The sequence below is a fragment of the Streptopelia decaocto genome (genome assembly GCF_964273445.1).
Source record: "Streptopelia decaocto genome assembly, chromosome: 5".
Taxonomy (NCBI): domain Eukaryota; kingdom Metazoa; phylum Chordata; class Aves; order Columbiformes; family Columbidae; genus Streptopelia; species Streptopelia decaocto.
The window spans coordinates 15,934,153-15,959,007 of record NC_138659.1 but is presented as its reverse complement, the minus strand read 5'-3'; the positions used below and the strand labels follow the sequence as shown (position 1 = coordinate 15,959,007).

Below are 24,855 nucleotides of genomic sequence, written 5' to 3'. Positions count from 1 at the left end.
ATTTTAACACAATAGCATTGAAACTGCTTTTCAGCCTCCACAGGCTAGAGCACTGCAGTCTTTGAGAGCCCTAGGCAGTTAAATTGAAATAGCTCCGTAACTTATATAAACCACAAGGCTCTCTTCTTTCCTCCCCGACAAGGTCCTTGTTCATGTTCCAATGCAGGGTCCCCTGCCTCCAAGCTGGAAAGGGCTCAGCATCAGCTCTCCCATTAAGCTGGGGAGTATATCTGGGAGGAAAGAGTGAAGATATTTGGTTAGTGGTCTCTGCACTGATCGACCCAAAGCTGCTCCTGCTGCTTCCTAGGTCTGGGAAAAGAGGAATGCGGCCTTTGAAAAAGACTTTTCTTAAGAAGCCACTGGGCATGGAGGCTGTTGTTTGACCACTTTCTTCAGAGGGGGCTGGAGAAGCACTGCATGGTCCACAGGTCAGTGCAGAGCGATCTAGTGGTGAGACTAGAGTAGAGGTGTGGTGTAAGGAAATAACTCCTGCCTTTCCAAGCATGATTTTCCCACTCCTGTTTCTGAACTGAAGGATTGGTCCTGGGACTCTTCACCTTCTACCGGCTTGTATGCAGGGAGGAGAGGGGCCTGGTCCTAAAGAGTGAGTGACCTGAACAGCAGGAGGAGCAAACGGAAACTGCCACGGGTTCACTTGTCACCTTCCAGAAGCTTTCATCCAACTTGGCAAGAGCGTGTGACCCTTGTGTGGAAAAAGCAGGCAGCTGAAAAGGGAGGTAAACAGCTGACTAAAGATCTTAACGCTCCTGTTATCACATGGGCTGCTGGATACAGCTTCCTTGTAATGAAGAAGGGAAGGAAAAACTATCTGAGACCCTAAAAATGAACATTTAAATTGACAGAAGCAAGTTGGGACTGGACCCTCGGTACTAAGCATCACACCTGAGACAATCACCGGTGTCAGCGACTAGTCTCATCTAACAGGTTTGCTTTAGAATTATTGCTTTAGAATTAGGCTGCTTTAGAATTATTGGAGGATCAAATGACACATTTGAAGATCTGCTACTCCAGCTAAATCTCCATCTCCGTCCAGTGAAAACTTTGGGGTGCTTATCAGAAGAGGAATGGTAAAAGGGGGTGAAAGGGGAGGTGAACTCTTTCAGATATAATTTATTTTCTTGCTACCTTCCTTTCCTAAGGAAAAAAAAAACATTCAGCTTAAATTACAGGCATGCAGACAAGCTCTCTCAGCCCCAGAAATTCATCCTACACATTGATTAATAGTCAAACTATTAGAGCTTTAGCGTGAATATGGGCTAGGCTTCAACTGAAGATTGCCTGTAGCTAACGAGGCAGTGGAATGAACATTTTCATTCCAGCTAAACCATTCCTGTTCCTGTAAAAATAAAGAAATCCAAGCTTGGGTTATGAAAAAGACTCAAAGAACTGTGCATACTTACTGGCTTAAAATAATGTCATGTATTTTAACAAATCTGTACACACAGGATATGTTACCTGTGAAGTCAAACATACATATCATTACATACATGTACACACAGAATATAAATATCTAAAGTGAGATCAGGGAGTGGAAGTTAGTGACCATAACCTTGAACTTCACACATACAGGCACATTACGGTTACTAGATTTTAAGAGAGTTCCTGTCTCAGGCTAAAAAATTAAAATGTAATAACAAAAACACCGCAAGGAAATGCAGCGGGCTGTATAGCATCTGCCTGGCAAGGCTGCCTGACAGCGGCAGGACTTGCCTGGAGACCTCCCTGTGGTTCAGCCCCTGGCGCCATCAGTTGGGCTTGAAATCAAAAGCAGTGGAAGGAGGTAATTAAAAGTGACTCTGCACCACTCTGCTGGCAAAAGAAGACTCCACAGCAGCCACCGAAAGAGGGTGGGAAAGGATTCAGGGGTATGTAAGAGAAGGCATGTGTCTCTCCAGCTTCAGTGATTTCCATTATGGAAACACAGCACTTCACAGTTTTTAACCTTTATGCCACTGAAGTCAAATATCAAATTTTTGTTGTAATTTCAGCACATAAAATGCAAACTCCAGTTTGGCTAATGTCAACAGCACATTCTCCCTAAGCCGCAAGTAAGGTGCAGAGCTGAAAAAGCACCACAAGACAGAAGCTGAAAAGTGGAATTACACACAAATAACGATTGCCACCAGCGCTTGTGCTGGCTCGACCAGCGATTTTCAAGACTATGGAACTCGGAGAGGGCGCGGGGGAAGGCCACAAGGTTCAAACCATCATCCTGTTGGCTGCTGGAACAAGTATTAAAAGAAATTAAAAGAAAAGTCAGACCCCAGAAGGAGCAGAAGACACCGTGTTCCAACACTAACCAGCTGAAGGAAAGTTTGTATAAAAACAATCACTTGGTTAGTGACTCACAAGGAAAGAATCCTTAAGCTTTCTTCAGGGAAACCCCAGTAAATAACACGTCTAAAACACATGAAGATGGTGTTGTCTGTTCCGTTACGATACTTCGTCCACATGATAAAACCTTTGGCAGCTGAACAACCTACAGAGCACAGTTCTCTTTGGGAAACCCAAAACCCAGCAAGAACTGCCCTGGCTGCTTACAAAGTCTGCCTCATATTCTAGCTCATGTATGACATGTCTAATGCAAACTGGGAAAACATGTGAGAAAATGCTTTTTGTTACAGCACGGGAGAGGAGTACTCTGTTGACTACAGGCAGTCGTACTCTCAAGATATATAAATGCCTGGATTTCAATACAGTCTGCAGCTTTTACAACTAGATGCTACAGATTCAAATATCCTGCCATACTGCACCCAAAGAATCTGAATGAAAAGCTCGCTGCATGCACAGCCTCTCTGGAGTATGTTATCAGACACACAGCAGGCTGTGGAAGAAATAGTACTCTGTCCAAAGAAGGGAGGGATTTAACTTGCAATGTATAACTTCTTTGGCTAGGAGAGATTTTTCCTTTAATTTTAATTTTCTTTCTTTCCTTCCTTCCTTCCTTTCTTTTTAGCACAACATTGGAAGCATGTTGTGTGTTTCCAGCAAAGAGGCTTTAAACTTGGTAAAGTTCATAAAAATAAGAGAAACCACAGTGGTTTCCAAACAAATGACCAGATCTGAACACCATGACGCCTGAACTTGAACTGACTAAAAAACTCTACTGTTGGAGATCCCAGGTAGGAATATTAACAAAAGCATTCTGTGTCAAGCAGAGCTTAATGTTCTGTAGCAAAGCAGCTTAGTTTTTGCAGATGTCCAGGAGGACAGAGTGGAAACTTGGTACCAAGTTCTTAGTAATTTTACTTCTCTAATGAGTTTTTGGTTTGTTACATGTGGATGTGAACATTTTAATTTGCACTGGAAACCTCCCCTGCCCAAAGTTATTCCTCTTCATACCAAACATAACATGTTTCAGTTTGTGCTGCTCGCCATATTTTCAGCTGCTGTAGATCTATAGTAGACTTTAGAAGTTTTTCAGGATATAGCCAGAAACTTGTCAAGAAGGAAACTGAAGGTTGGAAGCACTGAAGAGTAATTCCCAAGGGATTGTGGAGTTACCATAGTAAAGCAGTGTTTTTACCAAAACACTCGGCAACAAAAGAGGTAGCATCACTGATATTTGAACTGTAATTTTCCATTGTCAGTTGGGGGTTGAATTTGGAAGGAACGGGTTATTTTTGACAGTCTTTCAGGTATTTGTGATTATCTGTAAACTCTGATAGCTAGCTTAATGGCTCCTCTATATATGATGAAATATATTTCATAAAAAGCTATGAAAGAGCAGCCTAAAGGTCATCAACACTGAAGATGCAAGGGCTTCGCACAGAAAAAAAAAACCAAAAACCAAAAAACAAACAAAAAACAGCTGCAAGTGAGATATAAGTAACTGCTTTAAAACAGGAGCATCTTTTAGGTCAAGTAAACCACTCCAATACCTGAAAAGGAAGATTCAACTAGAAAGACCATAGGCAGGAATGACTTTGCCTGGAAACACAGCAATGCACAAAAGAGGAACAGGTCATACTGAGAAGGGCTGCATCCTTTTATTTTCCGTGGAACGGCCACATTCCTGAGTCTTACTGGATAAGTGTATTTAGGTACTTCATTGTAAATTTGAGTATCCTTGCTTTACTGTTATGTTGCTAATAGATTATTACCTGGGAACCTGGCACACAAGACAGCTGAGCTCTGATTCCAAGGACCTGCTGTCTAGGAAGGGAGACTGAAGGGGTCTACAGTCATTAGATCCGGACTTGGAAGGTTATTCTAGACACAGATCCCTAGAGATACATGCAATTCCCCAATGGGATCCCATCAGAAAATATCTAAATTTTGATGGGAAAGTGTTGATACTTGTGTACATTAAAGGCAACCCATTCAGCATACCCGAGCAAAAACACAGACACACATTTATTCTGTCTTGGGTATAATCCTCTGAAACAATAATTTTAATTTTCCAAAGTTTTTCTTCCCCTCCTTGGTTAAACAAACAAAAGCATGGAGAGCTTCCTATGTACGCTTACAACTAAGCTACTTCACAAGGATCACTGATTTTAAATTGCTGGAACAACTGACCCAACAAAACCACTTGAGCAAATTTCCAATCCTACTTTAAGCTGAGATGCTTCAACCAGGCAAGGAAGGACACTCAAATGAACTAGTGTCAAATTTTAGAGAAGAACTGAAGAAAGTCTGGTAAATAAGCAGAACAGGAGGATTAATCGCCACTTGTTCTTAAAAGAAAGGAAGAAAGAAGTCACTGCACACTCCAGAGATGTTGGAGTGAGGTGTTCTTAAAAAATGAAAGATCTCGCCAAACCTGCTCCAAACCACTCGTAATACTGTCTTCCCATGCTTGAAGAGAGAACTCCTGTGAAAGAAGTCATGGTCCTTCTTTACAGCATTGATTAGTAACAAAATAATCCTAAATCCCATAACCTGTGCTAGTCACGTCAGTGACGGGTAGTTTGCCGCAAGACCCTGTTTCCAGAGGTACTCAATGGCTAGTGACAAGCCTTTAACAAAAAAAACACACACAAGACACTGTTCCCTAATTACACATCAATTCTCTCATGCCATTCTTTGACTGCAAGGAACCATGTTTTTGCTCTAAGTTTGTAAAACAGGATCCTGGTCCACAACTGCAGCTTCTAGACAAATAGTATCTATTCATAATATTAACAACAGCTGCTGGAAAGGCATCATGCTGTGGCTTACAAAAGAAACTGTACAAATAAGATGGAACTAAATAAAAGAAATATGACACAGGGCAGAAATCACAGCCCCAGTCAGACAATGCCAGGACTGGTTCTAGGAAAGGAGAACTTTATTTTAGCATAACTCTAATCAGATTACAGAAAGCATGGGAAAAAAAAATACCAAAAACAAACAAACAAGAGTCCCCTAAAAACATACAATACTAAGGACAACACATCCACTCACAATGGGTGAAATTCTAACCCTCTGGAAGTTGATGCCATTCAGCATGCCCATATTCCAGCCTTTCCAGGACCTCGATTGGTTGCAATTAAGCGATTTCTGAGCATGTACATTCACTCATCAGGTTAATAGGTATTTCCTGTAGAGCAGTATAAAGGAAAGAGCATAGACAGAGAGTTGATGGTTTCAAGCTATTGAAGACAAGTGAAGGATGAGCTTCCTAAGGCAAGAGTTCTGATTTTCACCATACCAAGGGAAACGCAGATGGTGTTAAGGACTGCAGACAATTCTGTATTTTGTTCTTGCTGTCAGCCTTAGTTTTAACATTCCAGTCAGGAGTGAGCCCTTAACCAGAAGCCATTGCTCCACAAGTAAAGAAGTCCTACTAATGAGGGTAAGAATTCACCTTTGCATAGGGCATTGGTTACTTGTACACACATACAGACATATACACTGGCCCACATACAAATATACCAACTTTGGTTCATGTATAATCCCATAGCTCTAGACACCAACACATTTAAAGCTGCCTGCTGGTGTCATTGTTCATGGAGTCAGATCATCACCTACACTGAAGTCCTCAGCTTCAGGACAGCAAGGAATTATGCCCATAGAGCTCCTTGGTGCACAGAGCTGGCATGAAAACTTCACATCTCCTCAGTGTTTGCAAAAGGAGAGGTTGGAAGAGGGGTTGAGCTATTTGAGGATGCCTGACTGTACGCAGTTTCAAAAGTGGATAAACAGGCTCACAGCAGAGCTAAGGAAAATCTAGCTCACAGCGCTTCTGAGAATTCGCTATCTGAATCAGCCAGATAAACTTTAATAACTATAATTTAGAATTAAGGTAAAGCAGTTGTTTCCAAGTAGTGGTCCTGAGCAACTACAGACTATTTCTATGCTGTGTATGCAGAACACAGCTAAGGACAACTGGGCTGTGACTGGAAAAGCTTCTCTTCATGACATGGGGATCTTCTGCTTCCACTGGAAAATATCTAGGTCTGCAAACCAAGCAGAGCTTTAAACCCAGCTATGACTGAATGCCAAATTACATTGCATAAGATGAATTTTTCCATACTCTAGGTTCATTCCTTTATCTGATTTCCCTCAATGCCCTTAGATATCCTGCCACCCAGTGCAGAAACCCAACTGTTGAACAGGTCAGGATAATACTGTGCAACAAATATGACTAAAAAGTTTGAATATCTGCTATTTAAATGGTCTAATATACGCCTGACACCTTGTGTAACAGTTCATGGTAACTTTGTATCTACCCACCACAGGGCTTACACCTACCCAAATAATTTCACACGTTATTTGAACTTAGTGGCACATTCAATGATATCTAATACTCTCATTGAATTACAATTTATTTGATTATAAAACAGGGAAAGCAGAGGTTAGGTTTAAAAGAGAGAGAATGTGAAGGAAACAGAGTAAGACCACTTGTTTCTCAACTGCAGGAACAGGAGTAGGAAAGTCACCCAAGAATCCACCAGATAAAACACCCCAGACACCCAGTTCTCCAAAATTGTCATAGTCATTATATCAAGCATCATAAAATCAACAAACAGAGAAAGACAGGGAAGACATCCGTCAATCAAAGGCCACAATGGAGCTGGGAAACAGGTGGGACAGGACCTGAGGAGTGACCACAGAACATGAAGGTATGACATCATAGAAGGAGAGTTACATGAAGCTCCAGAAAATGCAGCTCCAGAATGGAGGATTTTATGTGTAGAACACGGGAGTTGAGTCTGACTCAGCAGATGAAGAGTAATTGCAAACCTATTTCCACAAACAAGATAGGTAGGATAGGTTAAAGAAATACAGGATGAACTATGGATCAGACTAGACATTGCATATCTTAGTTCTTGTCTAAAACAGAGTAAGGGAAAGTAGCACTCAGTTTCTCCTGATCACCTTGTTTTCTCTTGTAAATGAAAAAAAAGAAGTATCTGGCCGTTCACCAGCTGCCCTCCACCCTCATGTCCAGTGACTACATTTCCTGTTACACTGTACATGCTATGGAAGGGTGAGCCTGCTGACATTTTTGGCAGGAAAAATATCTTTCAAATTTTTATTTACTCCCAGTTATTACTCACAAGTAGGTTTTTGTGCAATTACTGACCTGGAAGACCAGGAAGATATTTTAGGATTGTCTCAAAGTCCCATGATACCCGTGAGTGTGTTTTGCCTTCTATTTGGTCCCTGTGGTGGGTGACCCTGTACTAAAGGGGCAACCTGACCTACTTGACGGCAGCTACTCTGAGACCTGGAGACACAGGAACTCCAGCTGCAGGTATGAATATCAGACTGGACTTTAAAGGACCTTTGTAGCACAAGCTGGTGCAGGAGAGTCCAGAAGCACCTATCTCTCTGCCAGCCAACCCTCAGCACTCGTTGAGCAGGGTTGGGAAAGCATCCTTAGAGGTTGGCCACCTTCACTGCTTTCCCCATGGCAAAGCTCACTATATGTCCAGGCTCCATGATCTGAAATGTTACAACCAGAGAGTTTTCACCTTTCGGTAGAGCTTCAATTAAATATTTCATTAGAGTAGGAGTCATGCAAAAATTAGCTGTGCCATAAAGAATGAAGAATTTTAAAATATTTTCAATATGCAGATTCTTCACCAAAAGCACAGTAAAAAGCCCACCATGAATACACTACAGAAATGTTTGCTCGTTTCTAAATTTCCTGGAGTTTGCTTAGTGTCAGCAGTCCCATTTAATAGCAGAAATGTAAAACCCTGTAACAGCTATTGATGCCCCGACCCCTGATAGGCAGTCAGCAGCTTCGCCGGGACTGGTTTTGAAATCACTCAGCCCGTCAGCCTGCATCTTGTTACAGTCAGAGCAACTGATGCAACACTATGAATCTCTCTTTCCCTGTACAATTTTAACTCTCTCGTGACAGCAATTTTTTTTCTCTTACAAGAATATAAACCAGGGCTGCTCTGTTTCTCAGGGAACACAAAGGGAACAAGGTTGCATCTAGTTGTTCTTTGAACTAGTAAATATTTCTGAGAAGAAGAAGAGAGTTTTTAATCTGAAACGTGTTTTCACATCCTTGAAACGGCGAGGCAGCAAGAAAGGGACTGAAATCCAGCCTGCCATTTCCTTTCCTCCCTGGATTTTGGACGGCTTTTGACCCAGCATGTGTGCGCATGCACACTCACTCGCTTGGTCTGCTCCTTTACACCGTGACTTTGTTATAAAATACAATTCATCTGTTCAAAGCAAGGACTGAAACACTGTCTATAAAATTATGGCATTTTTCCTTTTTTATTTTTTTTTGAAGTAATACTTCTTCATTTAAAAGTTATTTTTAAAACTAGCTGGCCTGAATCCAATTTTAGTCGTAACTGGAGTGGATTGTTCTTTTCCTAGGATTCAATGCCTTCCTTTTTCCAAAATAGATTAGGGTTTTGTTTGTTTTGGTTTTTTTAAGAGAAAAGGGAAGTAAAACCAATAAATGCACAGTTTACACTTCTGTTTACACCATTTTACCCTCTGACATATCAGCACAGTTTGCTTTTTAACACAGACTTTTTCTAGTTTAGGAACTTGACTCGAACATGGATTTTAGCAATCCCAGAGCAGAACCATTTTCAGTTTGAATCCGGCTGGGGCACTGCCAGAGCATCACCACAGCCAGTAACTGCCTGAGTCAGAGTCCATGTCTGGGAGGTAACTGAAGCCCCTTCAGAAACATGGTCAAGTTCAAAAAGAGAGGATCAGAGCCTTAGTACAATGTAAAGATACATATGGCTCCTGGCACTGTATCTGCATTGACATGTCAACAGCCAAGCACGAAATAGATGAACTGAGAGAGCTGCTGTCATGTATATAGGTAGAATGAGTACTCTGGCTTCACAAAGTTTCCATTTTCAAGGACCGTCTCAAGAGACAGTAGGACATCTGGTCTTCTTAATGAAGTAGATGATCTGGAATCCGGGTTTAGTAAAACTGCTCCTTCCCCCAAGAAAAGGAGAAAGAAAAAAAAAATAAAGGAAAAAAAATATATATATACTTAAATCTAAGAAATTAGTATGTCACCAAGAAGTATTTTAAGAAATAACATACAAACTGACCTGGCAGGGAGAGTATTTTCCTTCTCCTTTCAAAAGGAATTCTGTTTTTCTTGAGAGAAAATTTGAACTAGATTAGACTAACTGACTTTATATTCAATGAATGTTCACATGTGCAGTATTATCCACACTGACAACTCCATTAACTGAGATGCAAATATATGGTTTATATACTTAGTTCTACATGCTCTGGAAAGGGTATCAGCAAGCACAGTAATGAAAAATAATTAGAAGATAGGAATTTGTAGTCACTTTATCCACAAAAATAAATTTGATCCGATTTGTTTTTTCCAAGTTGAATTTTCTCAAGTCTGATCTCAGCATTAAAGGATTTGATCTTTCAAATTAAGCAGAAATAATTAGCTGGCTCAGTGCTAAGCATGACAAAGGAAAGGTGAATTCTTTATATTAAAAAGTGTCACTTTGGGATTTGGGGTTTTCTTGTTGCTCTGCTGCTCAAATGACTTAAGGATTTGGAATAAAAATTTTATAAGGCCACAGCATCTATCTAATCTTTTAACCTAACAATGTCTGAAGCATAATGAAAATGGATTTCATGAGAATGCTATGGGTTTTGCTGTTGTTTTCAAACAGCAAGCTCTGGAGGCCTGTTTGGGGGGAATTTTGTTTGTCTGTTTGTTTTTAAGGGAGGCTGATGAAGATGCACAGCTCCTGTGCCTTCAGCACCTGGCCTGAAGCTACAATGCTCTGCACAGCTCTGTGCATTCTCCACTCCTCCTGCCTCGGGACAAGGCTGCCGAGCAGAGTTCAGTTTTAATATTAGTAAGACGGGGCTTGCCAACATGTGCTTGTTGAATGAGGTAGGTCTCCATTACCTCATTCTGCACAACCCTTTTACAGATTTTATCCAACAAAGCTTTTGAAGATATATTTATCTTCAACCATGTGAGAAATCTCACTTATGTTAATGATTGTACAACAATAACAAGTAAAAATAAAAATGATAGTAGTCCGCTGACAATTATAAACCCTCTTCACTTCCCTTCCCCCCCATTTTCTTAGGAACTCATTACTCCAATGTTTATTTTAACTTTTGTAAATCTAAGAGTGCAAAGCTAAAGGCAGAGGTATAAACACAGCCACAATCTGAATGAATGGGTGGGTACAGGATCTTCACACACATGCGTACGACGTGATCCACAGTACGAATGCCACAACAGGCAGCACTAGTAGGAGGGTTACAGCTCTGCTAGGTACCCACTAAATGTGCAGCTGCATAATAAGGAAGGATTATGCAGCTTTGAGAAACCACCATTATGCTCAATCTGCCACTCTTCTCTTCCCTCAACCCCTTCTCAAGAACTCCCATGTCACCTCTCAGATTTGCCCATTTCATTTCCCATGCCACTAAGCGCAGAAGGGGTTTGAGCCCTGGCAGGCAGCTGCAGGTTAACGCTACCCATCTAACTTGGATAATGGAACCTCCAGTATCCAGCACAAATGACCTGTGTGAGACATGGGGGGAACACAGATGAAGGACACAAGAATTCTTACAATGAAAGAGAGAAAGATCAGGATGGTTTTCATAGAGCTTTCTTCTGGAGTTTGCTTCTGGCTGACAGCCCAGGCCAGATGGAGAGTGCTTCTGAACCTACAGCAAAAACTGCCCTTTGTGCAGAGAGAAAGGAAAGCTCACAGCTCCACCAATCCTCAAAACTCAAAGGTTTCTTCTGTACTTATAAATAAGTATCCTGCCTCGTGCTAGCAATTAACTCTATGTTAGATGCTACTGGTCATGACCTCCTGGGGCGCCCCACAGCCCAGGTCTCTGGAGAACAGAGCTGGTCCATGCGACTCCTGACCACCGGGCTTTGTTTCTGTCAGGCCCAGGAGCACTTTGGTGCCCCATCTGCCCCCATTTCCCTTGACAGAGCATCTACAGTCCAACCTCTCTCCTCTGGAGATCAGATCAGCATCCAGTGCAGCAGCAAAGCTGTAAGTCAGCATATCGTAAAGAAACATTAGAAACATTACCTTGACATTTAAGCATACACAGTTAACATTTACATTTCACACCACCTCCTATGTAAAGTTTCTCTCTCCATGCCATCAATACACCACTTCTATTAACCCCGCCTCAACCAACAATAAGAGCCCTTTCTCTTGGGCAGGCCAACAAAATGGAAGCTTTTTGGTGCTCCTGAGTCCAGCTACTACAGAGACAGGAGGAGTCAAAAAATGATTAAGACTACAAAAATTAAGAAAAGACAAAATTCCCCAAGCTTCAGGACATTTGAAACCCATGTGAGTCTTCCCAAATACCCCAGAAATGCTTCAAGCTCACAATGAGATGCTACAGGCCGTATTTCAAGGGCTACTTTAAACATTTGCTATGAAGCATCTTTTGATGCTACACATACATCTTCATAAGGGTTAATATACCAAAACAGGAAGGGGAAAAAAAAAAAGCAAAAAAGCTGTGTAACTTCTTTCCATGGTATGACAAACTCTCTCTGCATCGTATTCCAAAGTGTGAGATGTGCAATTTCCATTCTTAAGCTCAGTAAAAACGGCATTAAAAAAAAAAAAAAAAAAGTACTAAGCCTGGGAACAGCTTGATTATTAGTTTATCAGACCAACATCAGCAAAACTGCCTTTTTATGTGCTGCTTACTTTGAAAAAAACCTACCATGCATATTTTCAGTCTCCCTCTCCACACCCCACACCCTTCTGCTGCTGTCCAGCTGGAACACATCAAGGGTCTAGAAGCCAAGGCAAATGTTGACCCCACCCTCCTCCATCCATTTTAAGGCACCTTCAAAGCCAGTACACTGATCTAGTTCAGCTTAGCCAACAACGCCAGCAAATCTGTTATTTAAGACTTTAGTGCCGGGTTTTTATAACTGCCCATTAATACAAGCTTTGATGTATGGTCAAAAAATCCAGCTGTAATGAGTTTCATCAGACTGTAGTAACCTTTCCTCAGAAGGTCTTTATTACTATACCTTCACAATCTTTGGTCCCAATACCGTTTTATAGTATCATTCTTACTGAACTGCTTTAAAAAACAACACTCAGCAACACTTAGCACATCTTCTTCCCCAAAATTAAAACAAAGAGCCATTAATAGTTTTCTAGAAGACATTTTTGCGCCCACATTTTTAATCGGAGTTTGCTGTTAAGAGCATGCAGGCAATAGTTGTGTGAACCAAAAGAGAAACCAATATTCCTGACAAAACCCTTGAGACAGGATACAAAAGGATTTTGTAAAAGGACAAGCAACTTACTCTGTTGTTCCCCTTTGCAGGATGCAGCAAGGAGGAAAGAGGGAAAAAAAAAAAAAAAGAAATATTAGATACATTTATTTTACACACATTCAGTCTAACTTGTACAGTTCTGGAAGGTGCTCAAACCAAATGAGGAACTGACTCAAAGAACAGCCACTGAATTCCTTAATGAGATGGCTGCCAGGGAGCGCAGGACATTCATAAAGGATTTGAAATGTTCGGCAAAGTTGAAAATTCACGCTGTTTTTCAAAATTTCTTCTCTACGCAAACATTCTGATTCCACTTTTGCTTCTTCCAGTGTAAATCAGGAGCAGCTCCTGGGAAGCCAGTGGACACTAACAGAAGTGAGAAGAAAGTGAGGCCTAAAATGATCTGGGGATGGGAGGGGAGCCAGAGGGATTTCCGTGTGTTGGTCACACCGAACTTCCAGTACACAAAGCGACCCACTGCACATGTCTGCTTACCCTCGCATGACAGCCACTGCCGACGACATGCCAGTCAATGGGAAGCTTCACGATCCAAATGCTTTTTAAAAAGCAAATATTTAACTTTTCAATTAGTAATAAAAACAAGGACGAGATGGCACTAGGGGAGGGGGAAAAGGAATGGAGGGTGCTAGCAAGGTAAAGTGTGCAGAGCAAGTTACAACAATCATCTGTGCTATTTTTAATTTTTTTTTTAATTGTGAGTTTTGCCATGAGCTGGCATGAACAGTGTGTATTATACAGTGGGAAGTCAGCCAAAATAAACACCAGCCTACAGTTGAGAAATACAGTCTGGAAAGGTTAGTCACAAAGTTGTCATTTTTTAAAAAAGGAGGGGTTTGGATGCATTGGTCCAGAAACCCAGCAGTAAAGTCAGCTGGTAAATGGATATTCCGTTTCAAAGTGAACTGGCCACGGTGTGATTTATATCAAGCAAGCTGACGTGCATATGCGTTGGAAAAATAAAAACACCAATTCATTGCTATCTGGGTGGCTCTCAAAGCCCACGTCCTGACAAAAGCAAATCTCCTGGGGGAAGGAGGTGACTTGGAAAACTGCAAAAGAATTTGGGGGCTCATAGAGCAACTTTGAGGGGTGACTAAACATAGTTAACAAGAGCATGAATATATGAAAGTGAGTGTGCATCTCCATGTGCAGAAGGCCAGGGAAGGCAGGCAAAACGAGGTAAGGAAATGGAGGAATAGGGTGGTATCTGGCCTTAATTTTTAATATATTAATGACACTTGTTTAGGCAGTAAGAATAATTAAAAAATAGACAACCTTGGACTTCACTTACAGCATTAAGTTAGTACTAGAGAGTTCATATTAGGGGTAATAAGTATCAAGCCCCATTACCACTGTAATCATACAATTCTAAGTAAAGCTACTAAAAAAAAAAAAAAAATCAACAGAAAAATTACTATTCTTATTTGGGGGATTTCCCCTTGATTTGCCCCTGGTGAGAATTCAGAACAAACCTCTTCAATTCAGCGACAAATTCCTGTTTTTCCTGCCACTGAAGAAGGAACCCAGCTAGGGGCAACTGCGCTGGGTTTTCCATCAGCGTCCTTGTGCACAGGCAGCAGCCCTTAATGAAAGCACACAGCTTCGCTTTCAAATTCCAGGCTGCGCACGCTGCTCTGGCAGTTACAGAAAGCAGGCCATTTCACCACTGCAGCGCTCCAGGTTTACAGCACCATTAATCTATTTTTCATTTCTAAGCAGCCATTTTTCTACTCCTGGTGCCAAACCTTGGCTACTCAGAGTTACCAGCTGTGACTTGCACATGAAAAGGAGCGAGAAAGGGGGGTGTGGGCAGGGGCTAGGGCACCTCTCTTTGCCTTTTCAACTCAGGGGTTGCAAAGCTGTGGGGAAGCACTGAATCAAACGCAAGTTGCTGCCACTTTCTGGCAATCTCTTTTACATAAAAACATGGCCTCTAAATCTTCAAAGGAGAATAAAAGACTGGGAGGGTGTCTCTAAAACTATTTTATATTGTCAGAGGAAGGTGTGAAACTTGAGGAGTATGCACAGGATTTTAATGAAATGCTGCTGATTTTTATTGAAGTTTCACTGAAACTTCTCAGGTACCTTTTGCTTTACAAAATTCAAAACTTCAACATCGGACTTGCAGTTCACGTTTGGACCCCCAGCCCTGTAGGAACAATGTGCTTTACAAGACTAGAGTAGCATCAAGCATCTTTCCTGAACAGTTTGATAGACTCCTGGGTGAATTTCAAACTACAGGGGTTTGGAACAATGATATTGACTCTTTTTGTAAAGTAAAGATAATTCTAGCTCAAAGGAGAACTGAATTTTGGCTTCACTCTTCTTTCTGTCAAGGAAGTCTCTCATCTTGTGTCTAAGACTCCTTTGACAGACCAACTTTAAACAAAACAAATAATTCTTTATAAACATATTTTGAATACAAAATATTTTTAGGGGGCAGGGAGAGACAGGAAGACAGAACAGAAGTTTTAGAAATCCAATTAGTCTGTCTTGTTTAATGCTAAATTAACAGATATATAAATATGATAAACATGCCACAGAACACAAGATTAAAGCAGAGGCAGCCACAGGCTTTTTTTTTATATCATTATTAAAACTTGAGCAAGAAATGAAAAAAACCCAACCAAACAAACAAAAAAAATAAACACACAACAAACAACCAGAAACCACAACAAACAATACAGTGTTTGGTTCCGAGTAATTATTTAGGTAACCTCTCATAACTAATCCTTATAAAATGACTTCTGATGGTCTTAGGTAGGAATTGATCTACAGGGACAGGCAACATACTGAAGAATCACCAAATTTTCATTTTTTTTTAAAGGTAAAGTCTCAGATACCTGGTAGGCCTCCTGATAAATTTGTATTTGAACTATTCTTAAAATATCACCATCATTATCATCATCACTGTTTACTCCTATAATACTAGGAGAATCCAGCATATCAAGGATTCTCTGATTCATCTTTCGACGGTAGCCTTGCAACTTGGCATGAAGAGAGGAAGCTGAGGGTTGTTCGCATAAACAGCAGCTGGAGGAGATGTAGACAGAATTATACTGGAAGCCATGGAGGTATCAGAAGCATAAGGGAAATACGAGGAAGAGAAAGATGAAGAGACAGAAAACAGCACAAGACTCTGGACTCAAGGGACCTGGCCTTCCCAAGGAAAGCGAGCGTGAAGAGAACAAATTCCATCAAAATCAAAGCATCATTCCTCAGAATAGATCTTCTGCTGAAGGAATATAGTGGACCAGCAGACTTACTAAAGAAAGGTGAAGTATGCATTAGAGAAACTTTCCAAAGCTCAAATCACAGGTATTTTCGCTAGTCAGCCTTCTCTCTGGATACATCTCCTCAAACCTTCCCTTGATATTAAATATCAAAATAGCCAAGTCCAAAAAATATGAAACGGTAGTTGGACATATTCTGCTTGTTGACTTTCTGTCTTTTCTGTTAAATTAATAAAGTTCTTTTACAGTATCCTGTTCAATTTGCTCCACATGACAATTAGCTGAATAAAACTGCCTTTGGAGAGGTTTAGCATGTGTTTCATACACAAAAACCATGCAGTGAATCTGTAAAATAAATAGACATGATTGCCTGGAATGCCGCTGTCAGTTCTGTAATACAGAGCTTGACGGAATAAACTCTTCAAAGCACATCTTTACCTTCAGAGACATTAATAGAAACAATGAAGCCCAGGAAACCTCAAATCGCTCGATGCTTTTACTACACAGATCCAATTAATAATTTTTTGGAAGGTTTGGTTGTTCGGGTTTTTTAACATTGAGGTTTGATGCGTTAATTAATCTTAAAATATTCTGTTATGAAGAGTACCATGGAAGAGTACAATGAAAAGGCTACAATTTCTTGGGATATCTGCAGACATTGTGTTTTCCCAGATGATACAAATTGTTTTTTTCTGCCTCAAACAGAGCAGCTACTGGAAAACTAGCGAGCTGTTGAACTTACTGAGGATTTATCAGGATAGACACCGGCTCGTAGCAGAGAGGCCTTCCAGCTATCCACCTCCTCTTGGGAGTCACAGGCTAGCTCAAGGAAACGGTAATCCTTGTAAACATTCCTGGAACAAAGAGCACCACATTGTAAAACTAGCATTTTACTACTCCATATCATGCACACAGCATTTTAAATTAAAAATACTTTCGGATCAGAAATTACTTGGTAATTGTTTTGGACAACAGAGTTTATGGGACAGGTGCTTGTTTAATAATTACATGGAGTACTTAAAAATATCTAAGAATGCTACAACACAGCTCTGGAAATAATAACCATCTGAAAGCACCATGAAACTACTTACAATCAATTTTCCAGCTTTAGCCAAAATGGAGCTCTTTTAGGAAAAATAAAAAGCTGTTGTGATGCAGAGGACAAACACATAAGACATGCCAACAAAAGTGCATGCCTGGTGACTGATTGCTGCTGTAACCAATAATTATCAAAATAATTAATGACGCAAGTTTTTCCCATGTTAAGGCCTTTCAGTGCATTATATATGCTTTTTAGCTTTTAGACATGACCAGTAAAAAGGGAAATAAAACCACGAGAATCAAATATTTTAAACAAACCTCTGATGTCTGCCGCCATAGCAAGAAAACTGGGACATGTTTAAATGACACCTTTTGCAGGTAATTCATAGAACTAGATAAATATAGGGAATCACTTAATGGAAGAAAAGAGAAACGAGGAAAAATACATAATATGTAAGAAGGTGGTACTTGTAAATTCTCCAATAAGCAGAACAGATTTTCCTCTTACGGTTTAGCCATTAGTTTCCCAATTCAAATTCTATATACAGACCAGATCACTGTAAATTTGTCAGCCAACAGTCTTTTTAGGAAAGACCATAAGCGTAGCGAACAAAGGTTAGGAAACCACATTTTGCTAGATCTTAACTGTTGCACAAGAATCAACGTTCCATCGCAACCAGACTGTTTTCTTTCCTTAGCAAGCTCTGGAGAAGGGGGGCACGGGTGGCAAGTGGGTTGATGGAGATCACTTCACTTTCTAAGACAGCAACAACAAAGCATTCTTTGGTTTCATTAGGCAACTACAGAGGTCATTTCTACCCAGTATTTGGAGAAAATAAATTTGAATACACTATAGAACCAGGAAATAAAGCTATTATTACCACTGCCTAGACAAATTTCTTTAGCATTCAGGGACTGGTGGGATTTCATCGTCACACTGCCAGAATACAACCAACTTGATGTAATTCCCACTCAGAGAAGCGCTTCTCCCTCACCCACATCACCAGACAGCTCCTGGCCCTGCTTTTTGGGGCAGTCCCAGAAAACAGACACATAGAAAAATTGGAATTGAATGGTAAGCATTCATGCCTGAATACGAAGCAGCCATGACACCTAATCATTAAATTATCAGCTGTGAAACCACAGTATGGCAACCAGAGTATCCTCACCTCTGCATAGAGGGAAATCAGATATTTTTATCAGGCTTATAGATTGCATTCCAAACTGGAAAAATAAAGGACATACTCAGATTTCCACATGATGGTGACATAATTCTCACCAATTTCAGTGGCTCCATCTGGGACAAAGGGACACTAAAGGGTCATGTCGCATAGCTTAGGCAAACACACCGACAGTACAAATGACTGAAAGCTCTATGCATTCTTTTATTAATTAGAAATTTAAAATTAAACCTATTTCTTCCCTGACTTCAAAGGTACTAATCCTGCCTTAAGGCAAATAGTAGCCTGGATGATCTCGTCAGATGCTGTTATCTTGAACTGATGACAAAACACTTGAATTTTATTCAGTTTGCAATATTGTGGAATTCCAAGTCAACACTTACTGAAAAAAAAAACAAATAACTCAATAAAAATAAAAGGAGAAGCAAAACGAAATCGCCAGAGAAAAAAATGCTTTGATTTATTGGTTGGAGAAATTTTTACTGAGATAAGTATTTTGGCTAAGTTAACTAAGCAGCTATAACTTTGAAGAAATAGGAAGCTGAAATGGTAAAAGGGTACTCTCAGAAAATATGACTAAAAATAACAATAGGGCAAATAAAGGCTGTAAAACACAGTGATAGTGAAGTTCCAAAAATACTTATCTGCAAGAGCAAAACAACATGACAGCAGCTTGTGAAAATATTTTTTCAGGACTGTCATGTTATATATTAAACTTCTTGGCATTTTGTGACTTGCTACATCAAGCATAGCTGTATGAGAAGGAATTTTAGCCAACCGCTTTGAACAGATGGGAGCGGACAGTCCTGCGTTCCTGTCTCTGTATCAAGACTTTTCCTAGGTCTGTGGATACTTCATGGCCAAGTGACTGATGTCTCCGGCTTTCCAAGGCCCCTCTCCCTGTAGTATCTAACAGATTCACCATTTTAGTGTAGCTAATCCTACCGCCTCCAACACAAAAGACACAAGTTTCAGTATAAATGAGGAAATGAAGGACACCCGCCCTGAGCCAGAACTCATAGGAATCTTGCAGCAGGGCAGGTAAATACTTGCCTCCCAGATCAGCTTCCTTGCTACTGGATTTCCTTTGCCTGCCTTTCTTCTGGAAAGGCTGACAGGCACGGGAACTATCCAAAGAAAAAGAAAAGCCATAGTAACTTCTGAAAAGAGTGTGCCCTTTTTCTGTTACTAGTGGAATCTTACAAAAGCACATTAACATGTTTTACTCATTAGGAATCCACTGGCGTCTCATGGAAAGCTGTAAAAATGTTCTTGAAAACAATTCAGATTTTCTGTTTAGTTCTCTCTTCCCCTTTTTAAAATCACTGAAGATATCAGCACAGAAAGAGTTACTACTCAATCCTCACCTACCTACTCCGTATGCTATACTGCGAGGTCATGTTCTCATTGTCATCTCTATAGCAGCTAAATGGGATGTTATACATCAAAGAGAATGATATAATGCAGGATACCAAGCAGCAAAAAGATGAACTCTCAACAATACAAATCTTGTTGATAATCCAACTATCTTTGAATCTAAGGGCCTGTAGAAACAAACCAGAGACAACAAATGGGAACATGTCTAGAAGTACGATTTGGGTGCAACATTTCCCTCGAATATTTAACATTTTTTAAATGTGAACACGTAAACAAGGAAGCTGTGTGCAAAGCTACATGTGTATACCACATCTGCCTATGCTGCCTTCCCCTGTAGGGTCTCACCATTGTAATTTAATAACCTGCATAGTACATGAAAATCTATCTACAGTGGCATTACTGGAAGTTAACATACTACTACTGTTTTTTTTTCCAGAGTGAAAAATACATTTGTTAACTGCAGATTTTATTATACTCTAGATAAATAAACCTCAAGAACTGCATTCCAGGAAAAAAACACAAGAAAATTGCTTATGGAGATGAACAGACAATTGGACTAAAAGCATAATTTCCAATTCCGGAATGGTTCAACACTCAGGTCATACGTTCTCTAAGCCAGGCTCATTACTTGAAGGTCCAGCAGACACCCAGCTGTAACTTTGCTGACCCAACAACGTCTTCACTTTATTATTACCTTTGCATCCAGCATACTGGATTCCTTTCCCAAATGTATTTCAGGGCCAAAAGTGAACTTTCTAATGCAGAAATGACCTTTATATTGTCCATAGGCATTTCTTTAACCCCTCCCATTGCAGAGGAATCCTAACATGAAAATGCAGGAATTTGAAAGCGTACAGGAGGAAACAGTGTCAGATAGGTTTGAAGACTGAGACCATCTGTGAGTTACTGAGATTCCTGTCCCACTAGTCCTGAAGCCTTGGCTGTCAACATTGCATAGAGAAGGTTTGATTGCCTATAAAGCATCAGAACAGAATCCAGGACCAAACGGTGAATAACACACAACTGAAAATCACAAAGAAATAACTTTCTAGTTGCTTGCTCCAGTGGAGGCAACACCAGTAGGTTTCCCTCTACAGCGGTAGCACATCAAAACCGCTTGTTATCTGAGCAAACTCAACTTCTAGGCCTCCAGATGTATGGTACCCCTTGCAATTTCTTAATACCAAGAAAAGGTTATTTATTTATCTCCAACAAACCTGGAAAGAATTTAAGAGCAACCACTGTAGACAGATTACAAACTCAGTTAACGTGTACATATATACTAATACATATTGACATATTAACCATATGCATAGACAGCTTTTAGATTGAGCTGGATCTCAAACACTTAAGTAGATATACTGTATATGCATGTAATTTTTTAATATATAGAGAAAATATAAACCAAGATTAAACTGGCATTTATTCTTGCCAGTATGGGAGAAGACAGAACAGCAATTACAGAGCAAGAATATTAGTGACATTTTTAGAATTGTGCTTATAAGCCTCTTTAATCCTCCAAAGAACACAAAACACCATTTAACTTCAGCAGTTGCTCTTTTACAGGGATTTCAGACAACTGTGCCTATCATCTCAAGTAATTTTTTGGTAAATATATGGTCTCTTAATTAGGATGCAAGTGGAATTAAAATGAACATTAGAAATCTAGAACCAAATGCAAATCGGGTCAATTTTATTCCATGAAAAACACAAGAGATGCAATTCTTAGATATTTCTTACTTGATTGAAATTGAAATCATACAAATTATGGGTTTCATAAACAGTCACCTAAAATGAAAAAAAGTGAGAAAATAACAGAATCCTCATACTCCAAATACACATGCACAATTGGGAAAGATAATCTTGGATGAAACTCTACTGCGTGTTCTCATTTTATTCAACTTGGAACTCCACTGTACACATTCTGCTTATTCAACCTTAGTCTCCCATTTTAGACACCTGTAATTCCACAATGGCTGCTGTGAATATATGCACTATTTTTCACATAAGAAAGCTCTACTAAAATCTCTGCAAATCATATATTTTAAAGAAACAAAAATGACCATCTGCTCTGAGTTAACAGCAATGACTAACATTTTCTATCAAGGCGTACTATTTCAGATCAGTCCAATGTGAATGCTAATTAAAATTAATTACACATGTCTCCAAAGATGTTTTTGTAATATCCAGAAAAGCCAAAGAGACAAACTCTGAGACTATGTCATGAAATAATAGCACTTAAGGATTTTATCACCTAACTCATATAAGTGGTCTCCCAGAAGTATATGGATCTTTTCAAGTTCACAGACACAAATACAGAGACAAATACAGATAATTTTCAGGTGAAAATGAACAGAAGATATGCTGATCAGTACAGAGCTAAGCCTGGACAATTAAGTATCTAGAGTACTATATGTAATCCAGAACAGAAACGCAGCCAAAACTAAAATCACATAGGCCAAAATCTGCAGAAGTATCAGTAACTAACTGGCACTAAAATATTCCATAACTCCCTGCTGAAGAAGGTTTGATCCTTTTCCTGGTGAGGGATGGAAGCCTGTTTTGGAACCTGCCTTGCAGCCACACAGACACAAAAGCTGCTCACAGCTGTCAGAGCCCCATCACGCACAGAGGGAGCTCATCCCCTGCTCCAGTCCTCTGCTCCTCTGGATGGGGCAGGGGGACCCAGACCCTGCTGGGTCACAGTGACCAAGATGAAGCTCCTGCAGCCTGTGTCAAGTTTACCAATCATGACTTGAGGAAAAAGCAAGCTCTTTTTTTTCATTTTTTTTAATGGGATGGACTTGGGGGATAAAGGCTAGCTATTCCTTGGGTTTGTGTATTTTTACTCTTCCTAAACATTGTACTCACCAGGATTTTAGAAGTTTGTTTACAAACGTTAGCAGCTTTTTTCTGGATTAAATTTGTGGGCTTTTTTAATTAAATAGATTCTCATTCTTCCATTTCTAATAGAGAGGGCTCTGAATAGCTTACAGTCCAGCTCTTCCTGGGGCTTAACTTTCTGAGTAATTCAAAAACAGTAACTAAACATACATCTCATCTTAGGCTTTCTCCTCTAGCCTGGCTTCCGTCCAACACGTCCTCTGACCCGGTCTCCTTTCACTAGTTCCCTTTATTTTGGCTCTTGCCCAATTTTCCTGATATATGGATAGCAGTTAACTAGTTGTTCTCCACAAGAATTTCAGTACTTAAAGCTCTAGTGCATTTGGAGTCCCAGAGAGAACTTGTGCTCCATCCCCTTCTACAGCAACTTTCAGCCAACAACATGCACCCCAAATAAATATTGTCACACCTTTCACTTAGTAGACACAGAGTACTTTCCTGAGTCCTACCAGACAACCGTTTCTTGTGCAATGCGATTCCTGACAGTCAGAGTGTACTCAGGAGCTAAAATTTATCATCTGGCAGTTCTATTTCCAGTCCTATTGTGTGCCCTCAAAACTTCCTTTTGATCGCTCTCCTCTTGACATTCATCTGTTTCTCAGATTAAGGATCTGTTTCTACAACAAGCCTGCCCCAGACAGTCAGCTCTCATGCAGGGATGGGAGGTTCTGTCCCACTGCCTCATGAGTACTGAGGAGCATTTAGCTCTCAGGAACCTTTTCTTGTGAAGGCAAACAAGAACGGCTCTCTGCTTTGAATTTGTTCCTCATACCTCCCCATTATGCAGAACCACGGAGGTGAGGAAAGCAACACCATTATTGAGTTTCATCTGGATCCCAGCTGGGCAGGAAAGTAAAAGACAGGGAGACTCAGTGGGTAGGATCTGGCTCTGCAAGGAAGGGAGAAATTCACACACTGGTTCTGCTTCTTTGGCTCCAAGGAAAGGAATGAGTCTGAAGAGGAACAGAGCTTCCCGCATAAGAAAGGCTATCGATAGGGATTCTCCATCAGGTAATTCTTCCTCATCACACAGTTGCTGCTTCCAGTAGTGTTACGAAAGGTTTGAAAATTCACCAACTCAAACACTTCAGCCTACTAGTGTTTTATAACCCCCAAAATCTTTAGCTAGTAGAAACTCTTCTCCCACAAAAGAGAAAGAATTCATCTCTCCAGACTTGGAAAAGAGGTGGAAAGGAAGCTTTATCTCTACTTGTAGCAAAATAAGAGAGATTTTACACCTCATTCCTTCTTTACTTAAAAGAGAAGCAGTATTTAGATGGAGTTGTAATACAGTAATACAATTTATTGATCAATAAATCACAAAAAAGTGCAACTACTCTACTGTAAAGGCCAAAGACTACTTTGAACAGCACAAAATCTAGTAAAACAGTGCCACGTGGATCCTGTACTCAATTGGGCGAGATCATGAGAAATAATGACTGCTTGCCCTTCTTAATTAGGAGAGGTGGGACTGTTGCATAGATCCTAAAGAGAGGCACATTTCAGACTACAGTTGTTGTCCCAGGCTACAGTACTTAGCTAAAAGAAAAAGCACCAATCAACTAATAATTTTTACAGGAAATACAGGGGAATAGACAAGTGTTTCAAATGAAATCCTAGAAGGAAAGTAAACTTTCTGGGATGGGCAGAATTTGTTTTGTTTGGTCTTGAACTCTGCACACGAGTCTTACACATTCATCAATGGGGACATCATGCATTAATCTACAGTATGTGTAAGCACATAGATCTGCCTAAGAAAGTCAATCAGCAGCTAAATCTACACAACTTCACATTATGTTCTACAGCACTACTGCAAACATTAGGCTTTTTTCCTACAGTATCATTATTTTCAAATACTTTTAATATTTTCTACTCTAAAATATTTGCGAGCAGCTTACTATGGAGGAGAAAAGGACAGTCAACACAAAATAGTACTCAGTTTTGTGAGAGCTTTAGGTTTAGACAGGTACTGCTTGACCCTACAGCTCAACTTCAGTTGCTTAAAAGCAGACTCACAGAGATGGACGCAGCCAAAAATAATCTGGGAAGCAAAGAGCACTCACTCTAATACACTTTGCTTTAACATCTAGTACTGCTAAGGTAAGTAAACAAGAGGAATCCATCCGTCTATGGGTGTCCATAAATTAAGTAGATGGATCGCCTCAAAAACTGTCAATATACTATTTAGTTTGTTGAAAAGCAAAACTCTCCCCCCACACCCCATTCTTTAAGCAATACTAAATCTATTTCACACCAAAAGTTTTCCTTTTTAAAAAAATTTTAATTGGAAAGTAACAGGAAAAAAATATAATTATTTCACAATGCATCCTTTTAATAAACATACAATTATGTTCATTTCATGAGAATTTATCTTCACTGTGAAATC

The 24,855-nt window shown here is 40.0% G+C and overlaps 1 protein-coding gene across 4 annotated transcripts in view; it reads right to left on the bottom strand.

Moving 5' to 3' along the window:
- The window catches only part of DNM3 (dynamin 3), a gene marked incomplete at both ends in the record, with an annotated part of 177,816 nt that overhangs the window by 39,647 nt on the left and 113,314 nt on the right, over window positions 1–24,855 (bottom strand). For 3 of the 4 annotated variants that reach the window (XM_082052197.1, XM_082052194.1, XM_082052196.1), the window contains one exon: window positions 16,709–16,820. In XM_082052197.1, coding sequence (XP_081908323.1) covers window positions 16,709–16,820 — 112 coding nt within the window. Of the gene's footprint in view, window positions 1–12,742; window positions 12,755–16,708; window positions 16,821–24,855 lie in introns of all 4 variants that reach the window. The other variant, XM_082052195.1, reaches the window with a different exon arrangement.